Source organism: Rutidosis leptorrhynchoides, chromosome 4 (genome assembly GCF_046630445.1).
Source record: "Rutidosis leptorrhynchoides isolate AG116_Rl617_1_P2 chromosome 4, CSIRO_AGI_Rlap_v1, whole genome shotgun sequence".
NCBI classification, from domain to species: domain Eukaryota; kingdom Viridiplantae; phylum Streptophyta; class Magnoliopsida; order Asterales; family Asteraceae; genus Rutidosis; species Rutidosis leptorrhynchoides.
Window position 1 is genome coordinate 507,637,977 of NC_092336.1, and position 23,166 is coordinate 507,661,142.

General features: G+C 35.4%; 1 protein-coding gene across 1 annotated transcript; it reads left to right on the plus strand.

Annotated features, from left to right (window-relative positions):
• The first annotated feature begins 11,701 nt into the window (after window positions 1-11,701).
• LOC139845146 (65-kDa microtubule-associated protein 9-like) lies at window positions 11,702-16,166 on the plus strand. Its single transcript, XM_071835367.1, has 12 exons — window positions 11,702-11,740; window positions 11,828-12,034; window positions 12,115-12,351; window positions 12,454-12,663; window positions 12,755-12,910; window positions 13,009-13,168; window positions 13,570-13,721; window positions 13,788-13,875; window positions 14,159-14,232; window positions 14,731-14,805; window positions 14,879-15,080; window positions 15,673-16,166. The coding sequence occupies exons 1-12, from the start codon at window positions 11,702-11,704 to the stop codon at window positions 16,074-16,076; spliced, it is 2,004 nt and encodes a 667-aa protein (XP_071691468.1). The 3' UTR covers window positions 16,077-16,166.
• Window positions 16,167-23,166: the final 7,000 nt, after the last annotated feature.

Consider the following 23,166-nt stretch of genomic DNA (forward strand, 5'->3'; position numbering starts at 1 on the left):
CAATTCAAGTATGGAAATATGAGGGTTGTTATACGATACCCAGGTATTTTTGCTAGATTTAAGTTGTGTAACTCTGTTGATATATAGACGCAAGACAATCCTTGCGTCTTTGCGTATACCTCACACTGTACACAAGGTGATATTTGTGTCTATGCGTATGTAATAAGTTTAACTTTGCATATGCACGCAAGGTAAACCTTGCATCCTTGCGACTCGTGTATAGGTTATGCAAGGTAAACCTTGCGTCCTTGCGTCTCAAAAAAACCATACGCAAGTTAATCCTTGCGTCCTTGCGTCTGTGTGATTTTCTTCTGATGTTCTTCTGACTTTTATAGGGCTATGTGGAAGGTAAATTGACCATGAAGAATATGTTGACCGTGATTCCTCAGGTCAAGAAAATGTTGACTGTACAACAAGAAAAACTATTTAGAAGTACATGCTTTGGTCCCTGGTTAGATCTTTCATACACGGGTAATGATCCTGGACTAGTACATGCCATGCTCCAACGGAAATGTGAGCGTTCATCAAAATTGGATGCTAGTAAGTATCCGGAAGAGCAACAAGATATATGGTTTCATTTTTCTCCTAATTTTATGATTAGATATGGTCGGCGTGAATTTTGTTTAGTCACTGGATTTTTGTTTGGTAGCCGGACGGATGTAGTGACCCGAACTTTTCCATGTTTATATTTATTAATTGAGATTGATATTTACATGACTAAATGTTTCCAACGTGTTAAGCAATTAAATTTGTTAAGACTTGATTAAATGAAATAAGTTTCATATAGACAATTGATCACCCAAGTTGACCGGCGATTCACGAACGTTACAAATTTGTAAAAACTACATGTTGTGGTATATATAAGTGTTGTAAAAGTCGGCCGACTTGGCCGACGCGTCGGCCGATGCGTTGTTTTTTTGGGTTCTCCGTTCCGTTTTTTTAAAAACGACTCAAAAGACGGTTAAAGCTAAAAGTTCGGTCAAAGTCTGTCAAAGACGATCAAAGTTGGTCAAAAACGGTCAAAATAGTCAAATTTTCATCAAGATGTGATATGTTTTAAAATTAGGGTTTGTTTTCATTTTTTAGGCCGCTCTTTTCTCTGTGTCCTTACTGATTATGTACTCGGTAACATTAATTGAGTTTGAAGTTTGATTGTATTTAAATTCAAGTTCTTATTTAAGAAAATTATAGTACAAAATCAACTATTTTATACATATATAAATATATATTTAAGAAATTATTAATAAAGTCAACATTGGTCAACGACCGACGCGTCCCCGACTCGGCCGACGCGTCCTTTTTAGGCCTCGACCGATGCGTCCCCGACTCGCGACTTTTACAACCTATATATAGACATATATATATATATATGGTTGACATGAGATTATGATGAGTAAGTATCTCACTAAGTATATTAACAATGTGTGATATACATAAGAAATGAGATTACTATGTTAAGAAACTCGAAATGATATATATAACGATTATCGTTATGATAACGTCTACTAAATACATATGTATCATATTAAGATATTGATACACTATATTTAACATGATAAAATGATATTTAAATATATCATTAAGTGTGTTAACAATGAACTACATATGTAAAAACAAGACTACTGACTCAAGAATTACGAAACGAGACTTATATGTAACGATTATCGTTGTAACGATTATCGTTGTAACGATATTTTAATGTATATATATCATATTAAGAGATATTAATACATCATAATATCATGATAATATAATAATTTAACATCTCATTTGATATAATAAACATTGGGTTAACAACATTAATTGAGATCGTTAACTTAAAGGTTTCAAAACAACACTTACATGTAACGACTAACGAAGACTTAACGACTCCATTAGAATGTATATACATGTTGTGTTTTGATATGTATTCTTACACTTTTGAAAGACTTCAAGACACATATCAAAGTACTTCTACTTAACAAAAATGCTTACAATTACATCCTCGTTCAGTTTCATCAACAATTCTACTCGTATGCACCCGTATTCGTACTCGTACAATACACAACTTTTATATGTATGTACTATTGGTATATATACTCCAATGATCAGCTCTTAGCAGCCCATGTGAGTCACCTAACACATGTGGGAACCATCATTTGGCAACTAGCATGAATATCTCATAAAATTACAAAAATATTAGTAATCATTCATGACTTATTTACATGAAAACAAAATTACATATCCTTTATATCTAATCCATATACCAACGACCAAAAACACCTACAAACACTTTCATTCTTAAATTTTCTTCATCTAATTGATCTCTCTCAAATTCCATCTTCAAGTTCTAAGTGTTCTTCATAAATTCCTTAAGTATAGTTTCATAAAAATCAAGAATACTTCCAAGTTTGCAAGTCTACTTCCAAGCTTTCTAATCCATTTCAAGTAATCATCTAAGATAAAGGAACCTTTGTTATTTATAGTAGGTTATCTTTCTAATTCAAGGTAATATTCATATTCAAACTTTGATTCAATTTCTACAACTATAACAATCTTATTTCGAGTGAAAATCTTACTTGAACTGTTTTCGTGTCATGATTCTGCTTCAAGAACTTTCAAGCCATCCAAGGATCCTTTGAAGCTAGATCCATTTTTCTCATTTCCAGTAGTTTTATCCAGAAAACTTGAGGTAGTAATGATGTTCATAACATCATTCGATTCATACATATAAAGCTATCTTATTCGAAGGTTTAAACTTGTAATCACTAGAACATAGTTTAGTTAATTCTAAACTTGTTCGCAAGCAAAAGTTAATCCTTCTAACTTGACTTTTAAAATCAACTAAACACATGTTCTATATCTATATGATATGCTAACTTAATGATTTAAAACCTGGAAACACGATGAACACCATAAAATCGAATATACGCCGTCGTAGTGAAACGGGGGGCTGTTTTGGTTTGGATAATTAAAAACTATGATAAACTTTGATTTAAAAGTTGTTATTCTGGGAAAATGATTTTTCATATGAACATGAAACTATATCCAAAAATCTTGGTTAAACTCAAAGTGAAAGTATGTTTTTCAAAATGGTCATCAAGATGTCGTTCTTTCGACGGAAATGACTACCTCTTTAGTAATTGACATGTAACTTAAATTTCCGATTATAAACCTATACTTTTTATACTTGGATTCTTAAATTAGAGTTCAATATGAAACCATAGCAATTTGATTTACTCAAAACGGATTTAAAATGAAGAAGTTATGGGTAAAACAAGATTGGATATTTTTGATCTTTTTAGCTACTGGAAATGTTTAACAAATCTATACAAATCATATCCTAGCTAACTTATATTGTATTATACATGTATTCTAATATATTATGTAATCTTGGGATACCATAGACACGTATGCAAATGTTTTGACATATCATATCGACCCATGTATATATATTATTTGGAACAACCATAGACACTCTATATGCAGTAATGTTGGAGTTAGCTATACAGGGTTGAGGTTGATTCCAAAAATATATATACTTTGAGTTGTGATCTAGCCTGAGACGTGTATACACTGGGTTGTGGATTGATTCAAGATACTATATATCGATTTATTTCTGTACATCTAACGGTGGACAACTAGTTGTAGGTTACTAACGAGGACAGCTGACTTAATACACTCAAATCTTTAAAACATAATAAAAATGATTGTAATTATATTTTGATCATACTTTGATATATATGTACATATTTGTATAGGTTCGTGAATCGATCCGTGGCCAAGTCTTATTTCCGAGGAAGGAAATATCTGTGAAAGTGAGTTATAGTCCCACTTTTAAAATCTAATATTTTTGGGATGAGAATACATGCAGGTTTTATAAATGATTTACAAAATAGACACAAGTACGTGAAACTACATTCTATGGTTGAATTATCGAAATCGAATATGCCCCTTTTTCTGGTAATCTAAGAATTAGGGAACAGACACCCTAATTGACGCGAATCCTAAAGATAGATCTATTGGGCCTAACAAACCTCATCCAAAGTACCGGATGGTTTAGTACTTCGAAATTTATATCATATCAGAAGGGTGTCCCGAAATGATGGGGATATTCTTATATATGCATCTTGTTAATGTCGGTTATCAGGTGTTCACCATATGAATGATTTTTATCTCTATGTATGGGATGTGAATTGAAATATGAAATCTTGTGATCTATTGTTACGATTTGATATATATAGGTTAAACCTATAACTCACCAACATTTTTGTTGATGTTTAAAGCATGTTTATTCTCAGGTGAATACTAAGAGCTTCCGCTATTGCATACTAAAATAAGGACAAGATTTGGAGTCCATGTTTGTATGATATTGTGTAAAAACTGCATTCAAGAAACATATGTCGATGTAATATATTTCTATTGTAAACCATTATGTAATGGTCGTGTGTAAACAGTATATTTTAGATTATCATTATTTGATAATCTACGTAATGCTTTGAAACCTTTATTGATAAAATAAAGGTTATGGTTGTTTTAAAAATGAATGCAGTCTTTGAAAAACGTCTCATATAGAGGTCAAAACCTCGCAACAAAATCAATTAATATGGAACGTTTATAATCAATATGAACGGGACATTTCAACGGACATGGCACATTACATCCCTCGAAATTATGAATCTAAGACCGCACCCATTAGACGGCGTTGTTTTCCAGTGCGTGCCGATGCCAGCAACATTTTGGTTAGTGATATACAAAACATCCTTATCAAAAAACAAGGTGATGTAAAGGTTTCCAAGGTTAGTGACGATGATATCGTTCGACTAGCTATAATTTTGATCGTAGAGAGAGCGTTTATGGAGAAGCAGGGGCAACATGTTGTTAGTAAACAGTTTCTATGGTTGGTTGAAGATTTCAATAAGGTAAACGCGTACCCATGGGGGTCTCGTATTTGGGATGCTAATTACTCAGCGGTTAGCGAAGGTTTTGAGGTTCGAGAAAGCCAATTAGAGAGTGGGGGTGAAAAGGCGTACACTTTGGCTGGTTTTATGTGGGCATTTAAGATTTGGATCCTCGAGGCATACCGTCGTACCATTAAGAGTTTTGCAACCAAAACTGACAAGGATGGAGTACCAAGAGCTTTATTTTGGAAGCGTTCATCTGCTGAAACCTTTACAGTGTCTGACTACCTAAAGCTTTTACATATAATGGTTAGTTAATGAAACCAAGAGCTTTTTATATAGTATATATACAGCAGTTTATGTTTGATCTGATCAGTTTTGTGTATCGCAAGAGGACGCAAGATACACCTTGCGTCCTTGCGTCCGACGCAAGAATGTGCTTGCGTCCTTGCGTGTGGTCCCTAGGTTATACTTGTTTCAGGCGCAAGAATCATTCTTGCGTCCTTGCGTGTGTCGCAAGTTTACACTTGCGTTCTTGCGTCCGGACGCAAAATAAACTTTGCGTGCTTGTGTCTAGACGCAAAATGATTTTTGCGTGCTTGCGTCCTTTTATATTTACTAATATAAGTTCATTTCATGATGATTGTCCGAAGAAAAAAAGACCTTTTCGTTCTCTGCAGCCATCTGAGATAGAGAGAGCTTGTCAATGATGGATCCAGAGTTCCTCTTACTTTCAAGGAGAGGTTGTTGAAGACGAGGAAAATACGCAAGATGATAATCTAGTTGATGAGGAGTTGGGTGGAAGTTTGAAGGAATTATTGCAGGAGGAGTCATGTAACACCCCGTTTTTCCCCGTACATGATTTATAAGTGTATTGTGTATGTACGATAGGCGTATGAAGGGTTCGGGACATGTTCGGGTGTTAAAGTCTTGTACGCGAGAGAAGGGCTCAGGTCGAGCTTTGTGTCGCGGCGCGACAAAGGAGGCCGCGGCGCGGCAATGAACTGAAGTTGAGATCAGAAGTACGACAAAGAATGATCCCAGACCCAGTTATAGGTCGCGGCGCGACAAAGAGGGCCGCGGCGCGGCGTTTCGAAGAAATCCAGACCAGAAGTTCGTTTAAAAGTGATCCCAGTTCAAGGCAATCGTCGCGGCGCGACGAATTAGGCCGCGGCGCGGCAAATGGTGCGAACTGGCACCAGATTCTTGTAAATTTAAATGAAGTTCAAGGGCAAATTGGTCATTTCACGATTGAGCCAGATGGGGATCTAAAATCTGGTCCACCCATTTCATTTCTTATTTTCTTTTTCCTTTTCTTTCATTTTCTCTCAAGAAACTCAAATACCCCAAGTGTTTCAAGTGGGATTTTGGAAAGGAAGAAGCGGGTTTTGATCTTTGGCGTAGTTGACAAGTGTGTTCTCCTCGTTCTTAGCTACACGGTGATACTAGTGGTAAGCTCTAACTCCGAAATTCATTTTCGTGTTCATCATTCAAGTTTAGGGCTTTTGATTGTATGATTCATAGGTGAAACCCATTTAGTTGTTAATTGAAGGTTAACACCAAGATTCGGGTTTATTGTTGTTAATGTCGGGTTTTGGGTTTGGTGTGCAAGTTTATGCTTGTAAGACTTGTAAATGGTGTATAATCACTAGTATTAGTGATTATTGAGGTTTTGGGGACATTTAGGGTTCTTGGAGTTGACTAATTTTGACTAGAGCCAAAATTAGGGTTTGGTGATGATTTTGGCCCGATTGTTGATTTATTAAGGTTTATAAACTTAAAATGGATTTAGTTGAAGTATTAAACCGAGCTAAATGTGTTTTGGTGTCAAGACTTGTAAACGGTGAGATTTTGACTTGAGTTTAGGTCAAAATGGGTTTTTGTGTAATTGATGCAAGTAATATGTTTTGATGTTGAAACATTGTGTAAAATATGGTGTTAGAACATAATCACTAGTTGATTGTGATTATGGGTGTTTTGGGCGAGATTTGACTTAGTCAAATTGGAAGTAAGTGCAAATGGGTTAATATTGCACTTATTGGTGTTTTGGGTATAAGCTAGAATGTTTAGCTTATTTGTTTGTAAATTACTTAGGTGATTTGCATTTGGACGATTTGGAGCTCAAGCGGGATTGCTTTTCAAGTAATCGAAGTGAGTGGAATATTTATACGCTTATGTATATAATTTGGTTGCTTGCGTGCGACGTGGTAAGTGACATCCGTTAGGATTCACTTTTCGTGGACCACATTTGAGTTGGGAAAATATAGTGAGTGATATCCGTGTGGATAGCTCTTCGTTGGCTATATTCGTTTTGTGTATGTGGCGAGTGATAAATGTTTGACCTATCGCTCTTTGTCGGCCACGTGTGTATGTGTGTGTTTGGAATGTGGGGAGTGATTTCCGTAAGGAATGACTCTTTGACGACCACAAATGGAGGTGAGGCATGTGACGAGTGATAAATGTTTGACCTATCGCTCTTCGTCGGTTACATGTTAGTATTGGTTATGTAGCGAGTGATTAATGTTTGATCTATCACTCTTCGTTGGCTACATGTGTGCGTTTGGATATGTGACGAGTGGTTAATGTTTGACCTATCACTCTTCGTCGGTCACATGTGTATATTTTGTTTTGTGGCGAGTGATTAACGTTTGACCTATCGCTCTTTGTCGGCCACATGTGTGTATGGGTAAGTGGTGAGTGTTATTCGTTTAGGGATTCGCTCTTCGTTGGCCACTTATCGTGGGATGGTAAGCGGTTTCGCTTTTCGTCGGCCATCCTTGTGATTGAGGTAAGTGTTAACGTTTCGGTTGCACTTTTCGTCGGCCTCATGGTGCGTAGTGGTGAGTGGTTAACGTATTTGACCTACCGCTCTTCGTCGACCACGTACGTGTTGCGATGGATGGTGAGTGGTTAACGTATTTGACCTACCGCTCTTCGTCGGCCACCATCGAGTCGAATGTCGACATTGTGTATATTGGGTTGTGTATGTTCTACTAGCATTGTACGTATGATTATTCGTGTATTCGTTTATTCGTTTATTGTGGTATGCTAATGATATTGTGTTGTTGTGTAGGTGTATGCAAGTAATTGGATTATGTATGTATGCGTATAAGTATTGCATTCACTAAGCATTAGCTTACCCTCTCGTTGTTTACATTTTTATAGGTTCGCATGCTTGGCGGCTCGGGTAAGCTTGGGGATTAGAGATCTTGGCTAGGTTGCTTTAGAAGATCTTGCTTTTGGACTCGATTAGGATTTGGGTAGCGTAGTCCCAAATCACCATGCTCGGGTTATGTTTTAAATAACATATTATTGTATTAAGGAGTTTAAATTATTAATGTATGTTTTAAGTTCGTTGAACTTACTTCGGTAACAAAAATGTTTTGGGAATTGTGTATTGGGACCTAAAGTATTATTTAACGCGTATTAAAAGGAAAAATTTTTATGGGCCAGTTTTAATACGGGTTGGGTTGTTTCAAGTCAGAGAAGACCTCGGACCCTCATCCAACACAGAAAGCCAACAATTTGCAGGAATTATTGCGTATGGTTAATGTGTTGACTAAGCGGCTGGATGATCAAGAAAAGGAATTGGCTGATTGTAAAAAGAAGCTTGATGATCATGAAAAATGTTTAATGGACCAGGAACACCATCAGGTAAATAGGCGCAAGGTTGTTTTGCGACCTTGCGTCTTGCTTGTAATATAGGCGCAAGGTTTTCCTTGCGTCCTTGCGCCTAAGGCTATCTCAGATGCAATGAACTTTTTGCGACCTTGCGTCTTGCTTCTCGACTTATTTTTTGCGTTTTGTTAATTATAGTATGTTGATAATGAGGATGCATGTGTGGATCCTCGATCTTTCTCTGACAATGATACATCTCCGAGGGTTGTTAGACGTGGGAAAAGAGAAAGAAGGCCCACTCATGTTTTAAACTCCCCTTTCACAACACCGGGCTACAGAAAACCATTGGAGAAGGTATGTCTTTAACATTCACCAGGCGCAAGGTTTTATTTGCGTCCTTGCGTGTCATGTTTAAATGACCTTGCGTTTTGCATTTCTCTGTCATTTTCTTCCTCCGAAGAACTAGACGCGACAACTGATTCAAAAGGGTGATCTGTTTTTTTAATTTTACATACGTTCTCAACTCCATAGTTGAAGAAATCAAACTCTTCTGTGTTTGGAGGTGGTACTTCAGGTCGTGCTTCTTCCAAATTGGGTGTCTGCAGGTTTGTTTGGGCCTCGTTTGTTGGTAGGTTTTGTTGGACATCGTGTGTTGGTAGGTTTTGATGGACATTGTGTATTGGTAGGATTTGCACTGACTGTAAGTTTTCTGGGAGTTGATGCATTGTAACTTTGTCGACAATGTAAATATTAATAGGAGCATTTGATATTGCATGTTGTAGAAAATCACGAAAGTCTTCATAATCATCAGTAATATCAAAAACAAGATTATCGACAACATATCTCATTGAAACAGGAGCATTAGGTGGCAAATTAATTTTTCTAAGAATATTTTTTAACAATATTCTTCGAGTAATTGGTTTTTGGGGAGCAACTGGGAGTTTTAATCGTGTTCTAAAACAAGCTAGAGGCAAATACATAGGTAAGTTATTAATAAATTGAAAAGAACCACCACAACATATATGAATAACAAAGGTTTCATTATCACTAAAACTCATTATTTAAAACAACTAGAGAAAAATGGTAGAAAGTTACCTTAATGACGCTTGAAATTATATGATTTATGTGGAAATTAAGGAAATGAAGTGAAAATGAAGCTGGTAATATGTAGTTCCATGTATAATAACAAAGAAAGAAATAAAAAGTTATCCGTAATAGTACAAAAATCGTACAAAATCTTATCCACGAAATCATGGAAATCTTATCGGGATAAGACGCAAGACGCAAGACGCAAAGGCGCAAGTCGCAAGACGCAATACGCAAGGACGCAAGTCTGTTTGTTGCGTTTGGCAGTAACGCAAGGTCGCATGGTCGCAAGGACGCAAGGAGTCTTGCGCCTTGCGAGGGCAAATTGTCAAACTTTTTTTTTTAGGGCTGTCAGTCAACAAGCTTAAAAAAATGGGTATTTTGGTGATAATCCCTTAAATATTTTATTCATGTTGCACTTTGATTAGGTAAATCTACTCAGTTTATAGCGTTCATTCTAAATAATTATCAAACAGCTTATTTTCATTCAGAACAAACTTTATTCAGAGGCTTTGAATCATTCAGATTCTGAACCATTCGGCGCTAAATCATTCAGTTTTATCAAACGCATCCTTAATCTAAATAACAATAACAATAAATAAATCATTTTAGTTCTAATTATGTCATTTTTATAATTTAAAATTTAACTTATACGAAGTATCAGTTACTCAATCTAATGACATTAAATTAAGTTGAAAAGAACAATTTTTATGAGAAAAACGAATTATTTTAGTTCTAATTATTTGATTACAATATATAGACAAAGTAAATGGCTCGATATGTGGTTTTTTTTAGTGATTAGGACAATTGTGTAATGTTTGCTTCTAAATCCATTAGTACCTTAATTTAAGGTATAATCTTTCTGTAAAGTAACGATGTTTAACTTCGAGAATAATTTTGAGATGAATAATTGAACGCCAAACTAAGCAACTTTGCTACAAATATTAATTGAGGGTCTTTTGGTGATGAGATTATTACCAAAGCGCCATTGATCTAATAGTATCGTTGTTACTCTTTCAATTAGGAGGTTGATGGTTCAACAACTGTTGTAGACTTATTTTGTGATTTATTGTAAATATTCGTTTAATGAAAGTGTGAGTTTGTCTTTAGAAAAATGTTTATGAGATTATTGATTATCGTGTAAAGTTGGAAATATTTTTGTTAAAAAATACAATTTTGATAAAGAAGGTTAATATTGTACTTTTAGACACACAACGTCACCACATGAGAAAGCTTATTCGGTGATCGAGTGAAAACGTTGAGAAGTTGATCATATGTACTGAAATGGAACTTCAGTTTTGTCGTGTCAAGTTATGAACATTGCCGTCTAGCACTCTTCATAACCTTTCACTTTACATAAAGGATCAAACCAAATACATTTACAAACTTAAGGACTAAACATGTATATCCAAGCATATTATAAGGACTCTTTCAATTTCAATACTTTTATTTAACGTTTTTTTTTCTTTTTACATTTTTTAAATTTCAAAAACACAAACAGATGTAGAAATGAAACCCCCGCTAACTTTCCGCTCTTTCCATAAACAAAAACACAATCAATAATAATCTGATCATTAATCATTTTCCTTCCACGTCATTCTCCGTTCACAATTCATCACTCGCCGGAGTAAATTCCATCGTTCATCGGTGAAATCTTCAAATTCTAGTGGAATTACGTCATCACGTTTAAATAACGTTAGGCAATTTGATTGATTATGTCACTCGATCGATCAGGTTTTCAATCGTGTATAAACCCTAAGTGAAACTAATTTTCGTTATATAAATGATAATCGTTATGAAGTAACTTCAGTTCATAAAAATTAAATATTAAAGTATTATCTAAGAAATTAATTGTAATTGTTTTCACTTCAACATTGAATTTTGATTTGTTAACAAATACTGCATCTCTGCATGTTTGATGAAGGAGAAAAGGTTATTTTATTTATTTATTACTATTATTATTATTATTATTTTGAGCAAAAATATCTAAACACAGAGTGGTTAGTATGGCTATGTGTTGTTTACTTTAATGCTGTAATCACTGTTATATTCTTAGTTATATTCGCTTAATCTAAGACAACTGATCAGTGCGATTACGTTAATAATCAGTGAATCGCATGGGGACAAACTGCGTTTCTCTCATAAATGAGCTTCAGGTTTGATTAATATTTCTTAGACTATTTTTATAAACCTTTCTGCAATAGTTTTTTCAGAACCGTGCTTATAGTTTTGTGTTGAACTAGAAAATATGGAATGAAGTAGGAGAGCCTGAAAAAAATAGAGATAAGATGCTTTTTGATTTGGAACAAGAGTGTTTGGAGGCATATCGAAAGAAAGTGGATCAGGCGAGTCGTTTTAGATCTCAACTTCGCCAAGCTGTTGCTGACTCAGAATCAAAGCTTGCACATATATGTGCTTCGTTGGGAGAGCAATCTTTACCTATGAAACAGGTGTCTAAAACTGACGTTTTCGTTACCATTTAGCCAATTAGTTTGCTAAACGAATTGCTTTGTTTGGTAAACGTGTATAGGCTAAGCCAATTAATTTGAAGAAAGAGCTTTCGACCATTTTGCCACAACTAGAAATGCTGCAGAAGAAGAAAAGTGAAAGGATGATTCAGTTTAAAGAAATTCAAGATCAAATTCACAGTATTTCGAAGGAACTATGCGCATCCACAGAAGACAAATCATGTATTGATGAATCTGATTTGTCCTTGAGAAGACTTGAAGAATTCAAGACTGAATTGCATGCATTGGAAAAGGAAAAGGTACGTTTGAAAAAAACAACTTCCTTGTAATAGTTGATGCTAAATCCAGACTATTTAAATCAAGCACTGAAGCACACGTTACTTAACTAATGTTCTGTGCAGAGTGATCGAATTAAACAAGTGCTAGACCATTTAAACACTCTTCAATCACTTTGTGTGGTACTTGGCATAGATCTCAAAACCACGATTAACGAAATTAATCCCAGTCTGAACAACTCTGGAAGCAAAACGAGCATAAGTGCCGATACTTTTAACAGATTGTCAAATGCAGTCAGTAGGTTGCGTGAGATCAAGATACAGAGATTGCAAAAGGTTAACGCTGTGGCCAAATTGAGAATACTATTTCTATAATTTCTATAACTTGTTTGTGTTTTAGATTTTTAACCTTGGTCGGTGCTTTCAGGTTCAAGACCTTGCAACAACCATGGTGCAGCTCTGGAATTTGATGGACATATCAAATGATGAGCAACTACCTTTTCATAATGTCACACGTTATATAGCCGCCTCAGAGAACGAAGTTACTGAACCCAATTTTCTCTCTTTGGAGTCTATTAAATCCGTGAGTAGATTTAATTGCCATAAGAATATCTGTCTATAAATTTATCGTATATTGTTGTTTATGGCATTTGTTTAATAATGATGACGTTTATTTTCAAGACTGAGACAGAGATTTCCAGACTGCAACAGATGAAGGCGAATAAGATAATGGAAGTGCTACTGAAGAAAAGGGCTGACTTGGAACAAATTTGCAAACAGGCTCATATGCCTACTCTAGTGCATGGAGAATTTGATTTGGATGTCGAAAAATTAGAATCTGGTAATACTGTTAGCATGAAATGCAATTAAGTGCTAAGCACATCCAGCAAAAAAGAAGTTACACAAACAGAAGACATATAGTTTGACTGAATCAAACCTTAAAGGAAGGCACTCCCCTTTGTTGCCTTCTATATATACATTTAGTCATCAGAGATTATTTATAATTGATTGAAAATGTTACTTAATTCTAAACAATATTATATATATGAATGCACAAGGTAAACTTTTCTTCAAGCACTTTACTTTATCTAAATTTTGTTACCTGTTTCAAGATTTCATTTTCTTTAAGATTTTATTTTTTCTAATCTTATTTGACAATACAAAGTGACCAACCGTTTTACAATGTGATTTGGGTAATTTCGTTACGATCTCTTAATTAAATGACATCCTTATCTTTTTCAGGTGCAGTTGACCCTTTGTACTTGCTAGAACAAGTTGAACATCATATTTCAAATGCAAAGGAGGAAGCTTTCAGCAGAAAAGACATACTTGATAAGATCGATAAGTGGTTAGCCGCATGTGAAGAAGAAACGTGGCTAGAAGAGTACAATATGGTATATTCTCATTTAGTTAAACTGTTCCTGACGTATATCTCCTCATGCTCGTCTGTTTAACCGCAGGATCAAAATCGGTACAATGCTGGAAAAGGTACCCATCTCCTGTTAAAGCGTGCAGAGAAAGCTCGAATGCTGGTTAACAAAATTCCTGGTATGGATCTAACTGCGCTTATCTTCTGTTTGGGATAGGGTGTTACATTTAATTACTAAAATGCTAGTCTCTTTTGGTTAATTTAAATTCATTCGAAGTAAATGGATGTGTTGATTCAGTCATAACTTTATTTTGCTGAAAGATTTTTCAGACATTTGGAAATGGTTGAACAATATATAATATGAAGTTCTTCAAATTTTGGTATCTAGTATTCTACTTAAAAGATGACCTTATTTGTTTCTTCTGCATTATATGGTATGATGGTCCGTCGTTATTGAACCAGCTATGGTGGAGACGTTACGTGAGAAAGCTATAGAATGGGAGCAAAATAGAGGAGTTTCATTTTCTTATGATGATGTAAGCACTTCATCTTCAGATATATCAAAATTAGCTGTGTAATTTGATAGGGACAGGCTACGGATCAAAGTGACCTATTTTTTTAGTACATGTCGAAACGGGTTGTGCGATCCAAAACACTATTTCTTCAACCCATTCCGTTTATTAGACAGTTAGTGTGCCAAAATAATGTTATTACATTTTCTTAATAATAATCAGCTTTTTTAAAATATTATTCTCCTTTTTTACTAGTTTCACTCGTTAGAAGTGAAGCGTAATCAACACGTTTGTAAGTAAAATGGGTTGAAATTGCCTTTATAAAAAATGGGTTGAAAGTGACAATTCTGCAGGCATCTGTTGTTATTCTGTTTATTGTGAACTCATAATTTATTGCATGTGCCTTCATTAGTTTCTGTTTAAATTCACATAAGTGCCATTTTTTGATTGTTTTTTTTTTTTTTTTTTTTTTTGGATAAAGACATTTTTTAATTGTTGTTTCATCATCTTCATGATTACTAGGTTTCTTTACTCACTATGCTTGATGATTATGACATTCTAAAACACGAGAAAGAAATTGAACGCCAGAGGCAAAGGGTAACGATATATGTACGTTTGTTTTCCGCTTCTCTCATTTCAGTTTTGCTATCTAAATTTAATTTTAATATAGGATCAAAAGAAGCTTCAAGGACAATTACTAGCCGAACAAGAAGCTCGTTTTGGGTCAAAGCCAAGTCCATTAAAGAGTGCAAAAAGGCATGTTAAAGCATCAAGTATGGGTTCTAATGCTAAACGAAGTCCATTATCTGCTACAAAGCTTAATAATCCGCACGATCATTACAACAGTGGCACTCATGCAAAACTCCATACTGGTATATCTTATTTTCATACAGATTATGCTCACACCGTAATGGTTTACCTAAGAGGTGGCACTTTCAACCTAGTTATGTTTCAAACGGGTTGAACGGGAAAATTCAAACTGGTTTAATGGGAAAATTAAAATGATTAATATAATTATATAGTTTTTGAATATCTGTAAACATATTTAACACATTATATATCATTTTCTCTAGAAAATCAGATACACAAGTGTTTTTGGGTCAACCCAATTTGAACAAAACCGGCTTGACAAGTAAACTCGTTATCTCGTATAACCTGCTTTAGACGTGTTGCCAAACCCACCCTTGTTGCCACCTCTAGGTTACTTGATCTCCTCGGGTCGGCTCATATTTAGTTAGTTTGTATGTTTACAGGTTAAATCTCACAGCAAAAAGCCTTTAAATTGAAAAAGAAAAAAAAGATTTATATACAAAACTAAAGCACAAATGATGGTTTTCTTTTAGCATTTACATTTCCATAACGTCCGAAAATGTCTATCAGTACAACCCATAGTGATCTTTCTTGTCTATATACAAGAACTATGTTATGTATAACTAAAAGACAGATTTTTGAATGTTTTTGCAGACAAGAAAAACTTAGGCAGGTCAAATCTTTCGCATAAACAACACGAATCCTCCAAAACTGAACGTGGAAACCGTACTACACCATATAGAAAACCTCTTTCACCTGTTTCTTTATCGTTATCATCCAATGCCAACGTTAACTCTACCAAGACTCGTGACCCAAAAACCAAATTACAAAATCTAATTCCTTTAAACAAAAGTTTAATGGCTGCTACTCTTTCGAAGACGTTGTCATTTGCTGATGAAGAAAACTTGCATACCCCAAAGACAATGAAACAACCAATGCCTTCGACTCCACCAACATGTTTGATGAAAATGGCGATGATTCCTTCCACGCCGTTTGTTCCTCATGATGCTAATGGTGTTGAGTATTCGTTTGAGGAGATACGACTTCAAGATAAGTAGTTAACTTCTTCTCGCGCATGAAACGGTTTATTAAAACTTTTGTTGTTACTTTTTGGAAAAGATTTGGATCCATTAATAGTCCTTTGATGTTGGTGGTTAATCTGTGGGTTCTATCAATATTTGAGTGTGTTAATGAAATCCCTGATAGACAAAACGGAAAATAAGAACATATGATTGTTGGTTGTGAAATAACCTACATGTATGTTAAATAATATGCTTTTGAAATTTTCTTTTTTCTTTTTAAGTGATCCATAGCTTCTATTATTTTGGTATATAAAATCTTGATAATTGATTAAACCTTTTTTCTCATAAGCATACCTAAGTGCTTAATTTGGGGAGAAATGGATTGATCCGATTATTTTATCTCCGTCATTTGTGCAAACCCGATCGGAATTTGGATTTGCGATGGTGTAAAACAATCAATCGGACTAATCTACTCGATGAGATTCAGTAATTAAAATCTGAGATGATTGAACTCCGATGATGATTGGAATTAAATTTGAGATTTGTTTAGTTATATTTGAGAATAGAATTCGGCAACGTAAGTTTACGGTAAATGTCTGTGTTGTGATTTGAATAGCCAAAGGGTCTATTTATATTTATAGGTGAAAAAGTCAGTTATTGAGATGACTTACGTGGCACACGTCATGGTTGTAAAACTCGGCCAACTCGGCCGAGTAATCGGCGATTACTCAGTTGGAAGAACAAAACGAGTAATCGGTGTCTAACTAGTCCAATTACTCGGTCAACGCCGGTCAACGGTGGTCAAACGGTGGTCAACGTCGGAAAACTCGGTGAAAAGATTAAGGAAAACAGGAGACGATTAATCTGAGTTCATTAAGGTTTTGATCGACTTCCAACTCCCTAATTTCTCGAACAACGTTCTGGTCCAACTTTTTTCAGAATTGAGATTAAGAGTTCTGAATCGATTTGATGTGTTTGTTTGTTTAGAAAGAACGAATTGAAGGAACGTACCTGTAATTTCTCTATTTCCATCCATGAAGAAAACAAACAATTTAGGGTTTGGTGAATCACCGGTTGAAGAAGAAGCCGGTTGAAGAAGAAGTGGGTAGCATGCGGCTGCTGGTAGGGTTTCTAAAATGAGTCATTTCATTATTTTTTAATTTACATTTAAACCCCCTAAAGTTTAATTGTTATAGATTTTAACACTTTAAGTTTAGTTTTTCTTTCAACTTCATTATCAAATAGATACAAATCTAACCCCTCCAATTAAAACAAATATTTATATGTAACTTAACTTTACATATTTAACATATATATTTATAAAATTTTATATATTTAACATATATATTTATAAAATGTTTGTTTATAGCTAATATATATATATTATATATTATATATCTATAATATATTGAAAATATTTAGTTATATTCAAAAAGTCAACATCCGAGTACTCCTCCGAGTTCTCCCCGAGTCGCCGATTACTCCTCAAAAACCTCCGACCGAGTACTCCCCGAGTCGCGAGTTTTACAACCTTGGCACACGTACTATCTGTGGGAATAACAAACTGTCCAAAATAATTGGGCTAATGTGGCACATAAACACTCCCCTCGTGTGCTACTGCCTAGATGTTTTGAGACACGTGTCGATTGCAAGGTAGCAAACAAGATCTGTCCTGACTAAAGGGCTTACGTATGAATACAGCCTTAATTATTCATTAAGTATTTCTTCCCGGCAACTACCTTTCCTCGGTGACCTCCATTCATCCGTCCTTTCTTTATTTGTTATCTTATTGCTATTATCCCTGGTACCAGCAACATCCAGGATACTTGTTGGAGGTTTTATTAAGTTCTTTCGTGTAGGGTAAAATAATCGATAGCCGGATAAATCACTGAATCGTGGTATCACTTTCCGAAAGTAATTATTCGACCCTTATAGCCTGGGTTACACGAATATCACTTTGGGATAAGACAGAGATTAAATTCTTGTTTTGGCAGAAACAAGAATTCCTTTTGCAGAAGAATATTTTGGTGTTCGTAACTTGTGTCTCATCTCATGCATATTGGTTAATATATTTATATACACCCTTAATCATGAAAGAGTCTTTTATTAAAATCAATTGGCCGATTGATTAATAAAAGTATCTTCTATAATATTCAAAAGTGGTTACAGGAAGAATATTTCTATAAACATATATTATCACTTCCATCATTAAAGTAAAACTTGTTACTTTTACAATAAACAAATATTATATTTTACAACTATCAAAGCATGAGTGATTACTTTATAATAAACAAGTATTATTCCTTCCACTATTAAAGTAAAAGTGGGTCCAGGAATAATTCTTCCGTAATCACTCAAAATTATGTTAAGTGTTTTCTTGCTACTGCCTCTTAAGGACCAGCAGCGCAAAAGTCAGCAAAAGGACCAGCAGCGCAAAAGTCAGCAAAAGGACCAGCAGCGCAAAGGAGTCAGCATAGGGACCAGCAGCGCAAAAGTCAGCATAGGGACCAGCAGCGCAGAGGAACCAGCAAACAGGACCAGCAGCGCAGAGGAACCAGCAAACAGGACCAGCAGCGCAGAACAACCAGCAAACAAGACCAGCTGCGCAGAACAACCAGTACAGGGACCAGCTGCGCAGAACAACCAGCACAGGGACCAGCAATGCAGAACAACCAGCACAAGGACCAGCAATGCAGAACAACCAGCACAAAACACTTAGCCAAATTTCAGCTTACTAAGAAAACTTAGTACTGAAAACACTTAGTCAAATTTCAGGTAGACCAAGTCATGATAGTAAATAATGGAAAACCACTTTTAGGTCCGGGTAATCTATCACTTAATGGGTGTACACTCCGTACCTCCAAACCCATTTACAAGTGTAGATTAAAACCCTCAATTACACTAAATTTCCAACAATCCTCCCCAATTTAGTGCAATTCGTTTCATGAGAATTAAACAAATTAAAACAAAACTCATGCATAAATGAAAATATCTTGAAGATTGAATTTTCACCTTAGTACATTACGCATTCCAAATATTCGAGAATCGGGGTGTTCTAAGAATTGAACCCTTCAACCCATTTGAATAACTGAAAATAACATACACATAAGTTTTCAAATACTCTAAAGCTATCCTGACACTTTACAAGCCATGTGTCCATATCCATTCATGAATGTATCTAAAGCAAAAGTCCAAGCTTTGTTGAAGCGGCAAAACTTCACATTCACATAGGTAGTTCATTTCAGTCATGCACCTGCTATTGCACTTTTTCAAATAAACCATTAAGAAGCTAAACTTCATCCTCACCTTCAACAGGTCCGAGTACATACCTTACCTTGGGATGATACAAAATTTTGTACTCCAAATTTCTAAGTATAAGCCTTCCACATTGAATTCAACTTCTAATTTTCATCAGAAGGGAATTGGGTATCTTATAATTAGAAATTTATGTGGACTTTAAACCCATCCCCACAGCAGACTTGTTCACCAAGTCTCTTGCCAATCCCTTCGTCAAGTGATCAGCTAAATTCTGTTGTGACCTCACGAACACTATAGAAATCACCCCATTCATGATGAGTTCACGAATCATGCTATGTCTGACACCTAAGTGTCTAGACTTTCCATTGTACATCTGGCTATAAGCCTTTGCCAATGTCGCAGCACTATCACAATGGATAGACATGGGTGCTATAGGTTTAGGCCATAATGGTATCTCATGGATCAAGTTTCTAAGCCATTCTCCTTCTTTACCAGCAGCAGCTAAAGCAACAAACTCAGATTCCATCGTTGAGTTGGTAATACATGTCTGCTTCTTAGAAGCCCATGAAATAGCACCTCCCCCAAGCAAGAACACCCAACCACTTGTTAAAGAATGATCTTCAATATTGGTTATCCAACTCGCATCAGAATATCCTTCTATTACCGAAGGAAACCCATTATAAGATAAACTATAGTCCATAGTTTTCTTCAAGTACTTCAGTACCCGCCTAATTGCTTGCCAGTGATGAGTACTAGGATTACTAGTATATCTACTCAGTTTTCCCACAGCAAAAGCAATATCCGGCCTTGTACAAGTCATGGCGTACATCAAACAGCCAATCACCTGAGAATACTCAAGTTGTGATACGGCTTCACCTTGATTAGGCATAAGCTTCTCACTTGGATCAACAGGGGTACTCACAGGATTACATTCAAAGCAATTGAACTTTTTCAACACCTTCTCAATATAATGAGATTGACAAATCGAAATTCCTTTGCTTTCACGTTTGATCCTAATGCCAAGGATAACGTCAGCCTCCCCCATATCTTTCATGGAGAATTTTGATGACAAAAATTCTTTTGTTAAATCAACCTGACTTTGGTCAGTCCCAAAGATTAACATGTCATCAACATATAGACAAATTATAACTCCTTTACCAGAATCATCAAATTTACTATATACACATTTATCTGCTTGGTTTAATTTAAAACCACTAGATAAAATCACTTCATCAAACTTTTGATGCCATTGCTTAGGTGCTTGTTTCAAACCATATAAGGATTTCACAAGTTTGCACACCTTACCTTCATTTCCTGGCATGACAAAGCCCTGAGGTTGGTTCATATAAACCTCCTCATCCAATTCACCATTCAAGAATGCTGTCTTCACATCCATCTGGTGAATAACTAGATTGTGAATCGTAGCCAAAGCGATCAGCAGTCTAATGGTAGTGATACGTGCCACAGGAGCATAAGTATCAAAATAGTCAATTCCAGACTTTTGTCTAAAGCCTTGAATGACTAACCTTGCCTTGAACTTTTCAATAGTTCCATCCACCTTCATCTTCTTTTTGAAAATCCATTTGCAACCCAAAGGTTTGCAACCAGGAGGTAGATCAGCTAACACCCAAGTGTTATTGCCCATGATAGAATCTATCTCATCATTAATTGCCTCTTTCCAGAATGCAACATCCTGAGACCTCATTGCTTCATCATATGTTTTAGGATCATCATCAACATTGAAACAATACGAATATTGGGTAGAAACATCATCCCTAGAACCTTCAACTAAGTATAGTTGAAAATCTGGTCCAAATGATTTAAGTTTCCTTTTTCTTTTGCTTTTCCGAAGCTCAAGTGACTGATCAACAGCCTTTTCAGAGACTTCATCATTACAATCCTTATTGATTCCATTGTTACTTGGAATCATATCCTTTGGTCTAGGTATAGATGAAAATCGATTTTCATCAAAGATTGCATCCCTTGAATCAATCACAGAATTGATTGAGACAAACTCATTAGGCTCTATTACATAGAACCTATATGCCTTGGAATGTTCAACATATCCAACAAATATGCAATCTATACCTCTTTCACCTAAACTTTTCTTCTTGGGATCAGGTAGTCTTACAACCGCCCTACAGCCCCATACCCGAAGATAATTCAAGTTAGGTTTCCTTTTATTCCAAAGTTCATAAGGTGTAATCTTGTTTCTTTTGTTAGGAACTCTATTAAGCAAATAACAAGCTGTTAACATAGCTTCCCCCCAAAATCCTTCACTTAAACCCGAATAGGATAACATGGAATTAACCATTTCCTTAAGGACCCTATTCTTCCTTTCAGATATACCATTTTGTTGTGGAGTATAAGGAGCTGTGGTCTCATGGATAATACCAACGGATTGGAAATACGATTGGTCAATGTATTCACCTCCCCTATCTGTTCTAAGTCTTTTAATCAAAGCCTTTTGTTGTAATTCTACTTCCGTTTTAAATATTTTAAATTTATCTAATGCTTCATCCTTAGTATGTAACAAATAGACATAGCAAAATCTAGAAGCATCATCAATAAAAGTCACAAAATATTTCTTGTTCCCTAAAGTAGGAGTAGCATGCAAATCACATAAATCACTATGTATTAATTCCAAAATTTCAGTATCACGATGTACATTTTGAAATGGTTTCTTAGTGATCTTTGTTAACATACACGTTTTACACTTTTCATTGTTCATGTCAAAAGCCGGTATTAATCCATCTTTAGACATATCTTGCATTCTTTTAAAGTGTATATGTCCTAGTCTAGCATGCCAAAGTGTAGAATTATTTATGCTAGAAGTAGATATAAAAGCAAAATTAACATCCAAGTGATTAATGTTAAGTCTAAACATTCTATTGCATAAATAACCAAAACCAACAAACATACCATGTTTTGACAAAACAAACTTATCAGATTCAATCACTTGTTTATAACCACAACAATTTAACACACTACTGGAAACCAAATTTTTTCTTATTTGTGGTACATGCAAAACATCAAACAAACAAATAGTTTTTCCAGAACTAAAACACAAATTCACACTTCCACGTCCATGAACAGAGGCTGTTGACTCATTTCCCATATGAAGAATTGATCCATCAGTCACGGACTCGTAAGTCTTGAACCAAAATCTATCCTTGCATACATGGGTGGTGGCTCCCGAGTCAACCCACCACGCGACATCATCATCCTGCACAAAATAAGCCTCAGATATATATGAAACATAATAATTCTCATTTGAATTATTAAATATATTCTGACCTTTCGAGTTGTGGTTGTTTAAACCATTTCCCGAACCGCTTGTGCTAGATCCTTTGGCATTATTATTACCAAAAATAACCTTGCAATCCTTTTTCATGTGTCCAGTTTTACCACACTTCCAACAAGTCAATTTAGACTTCTTGTTCGGATTAGCCTTGTTATAACCTTGATGTTTACGTTTGCCCTTTTTGTCATTATTACTAGTGAACTTTTTATGTTCCACCATATTGACAACAGACGTACCAGCAACTTCGTTGCTCTTTGGCTTGTCATTATCCTGCAACCTGAGGGATTCCTCAATACGCAGATGACTACCCAACTCAACAAGAGTTAACTCCTCCTTCTTATGTTTCAAAGAATGTTTAAATTCTTTCCAAGATGGAGGTAGTTTATCAATTATGCTTGAGACTTGAATAGACTCATCCATGTTCATCTTATGTTGTGTGAATTGACCAAGTATACGAATGAGCTCATTGTATTGTTCCAAGACCGGTCTAGAATCGACCATCTTGTAATTATTAAAATTACTCACAAGGAACTTTTTACTAGAAGCATCCTCAGACATATACTT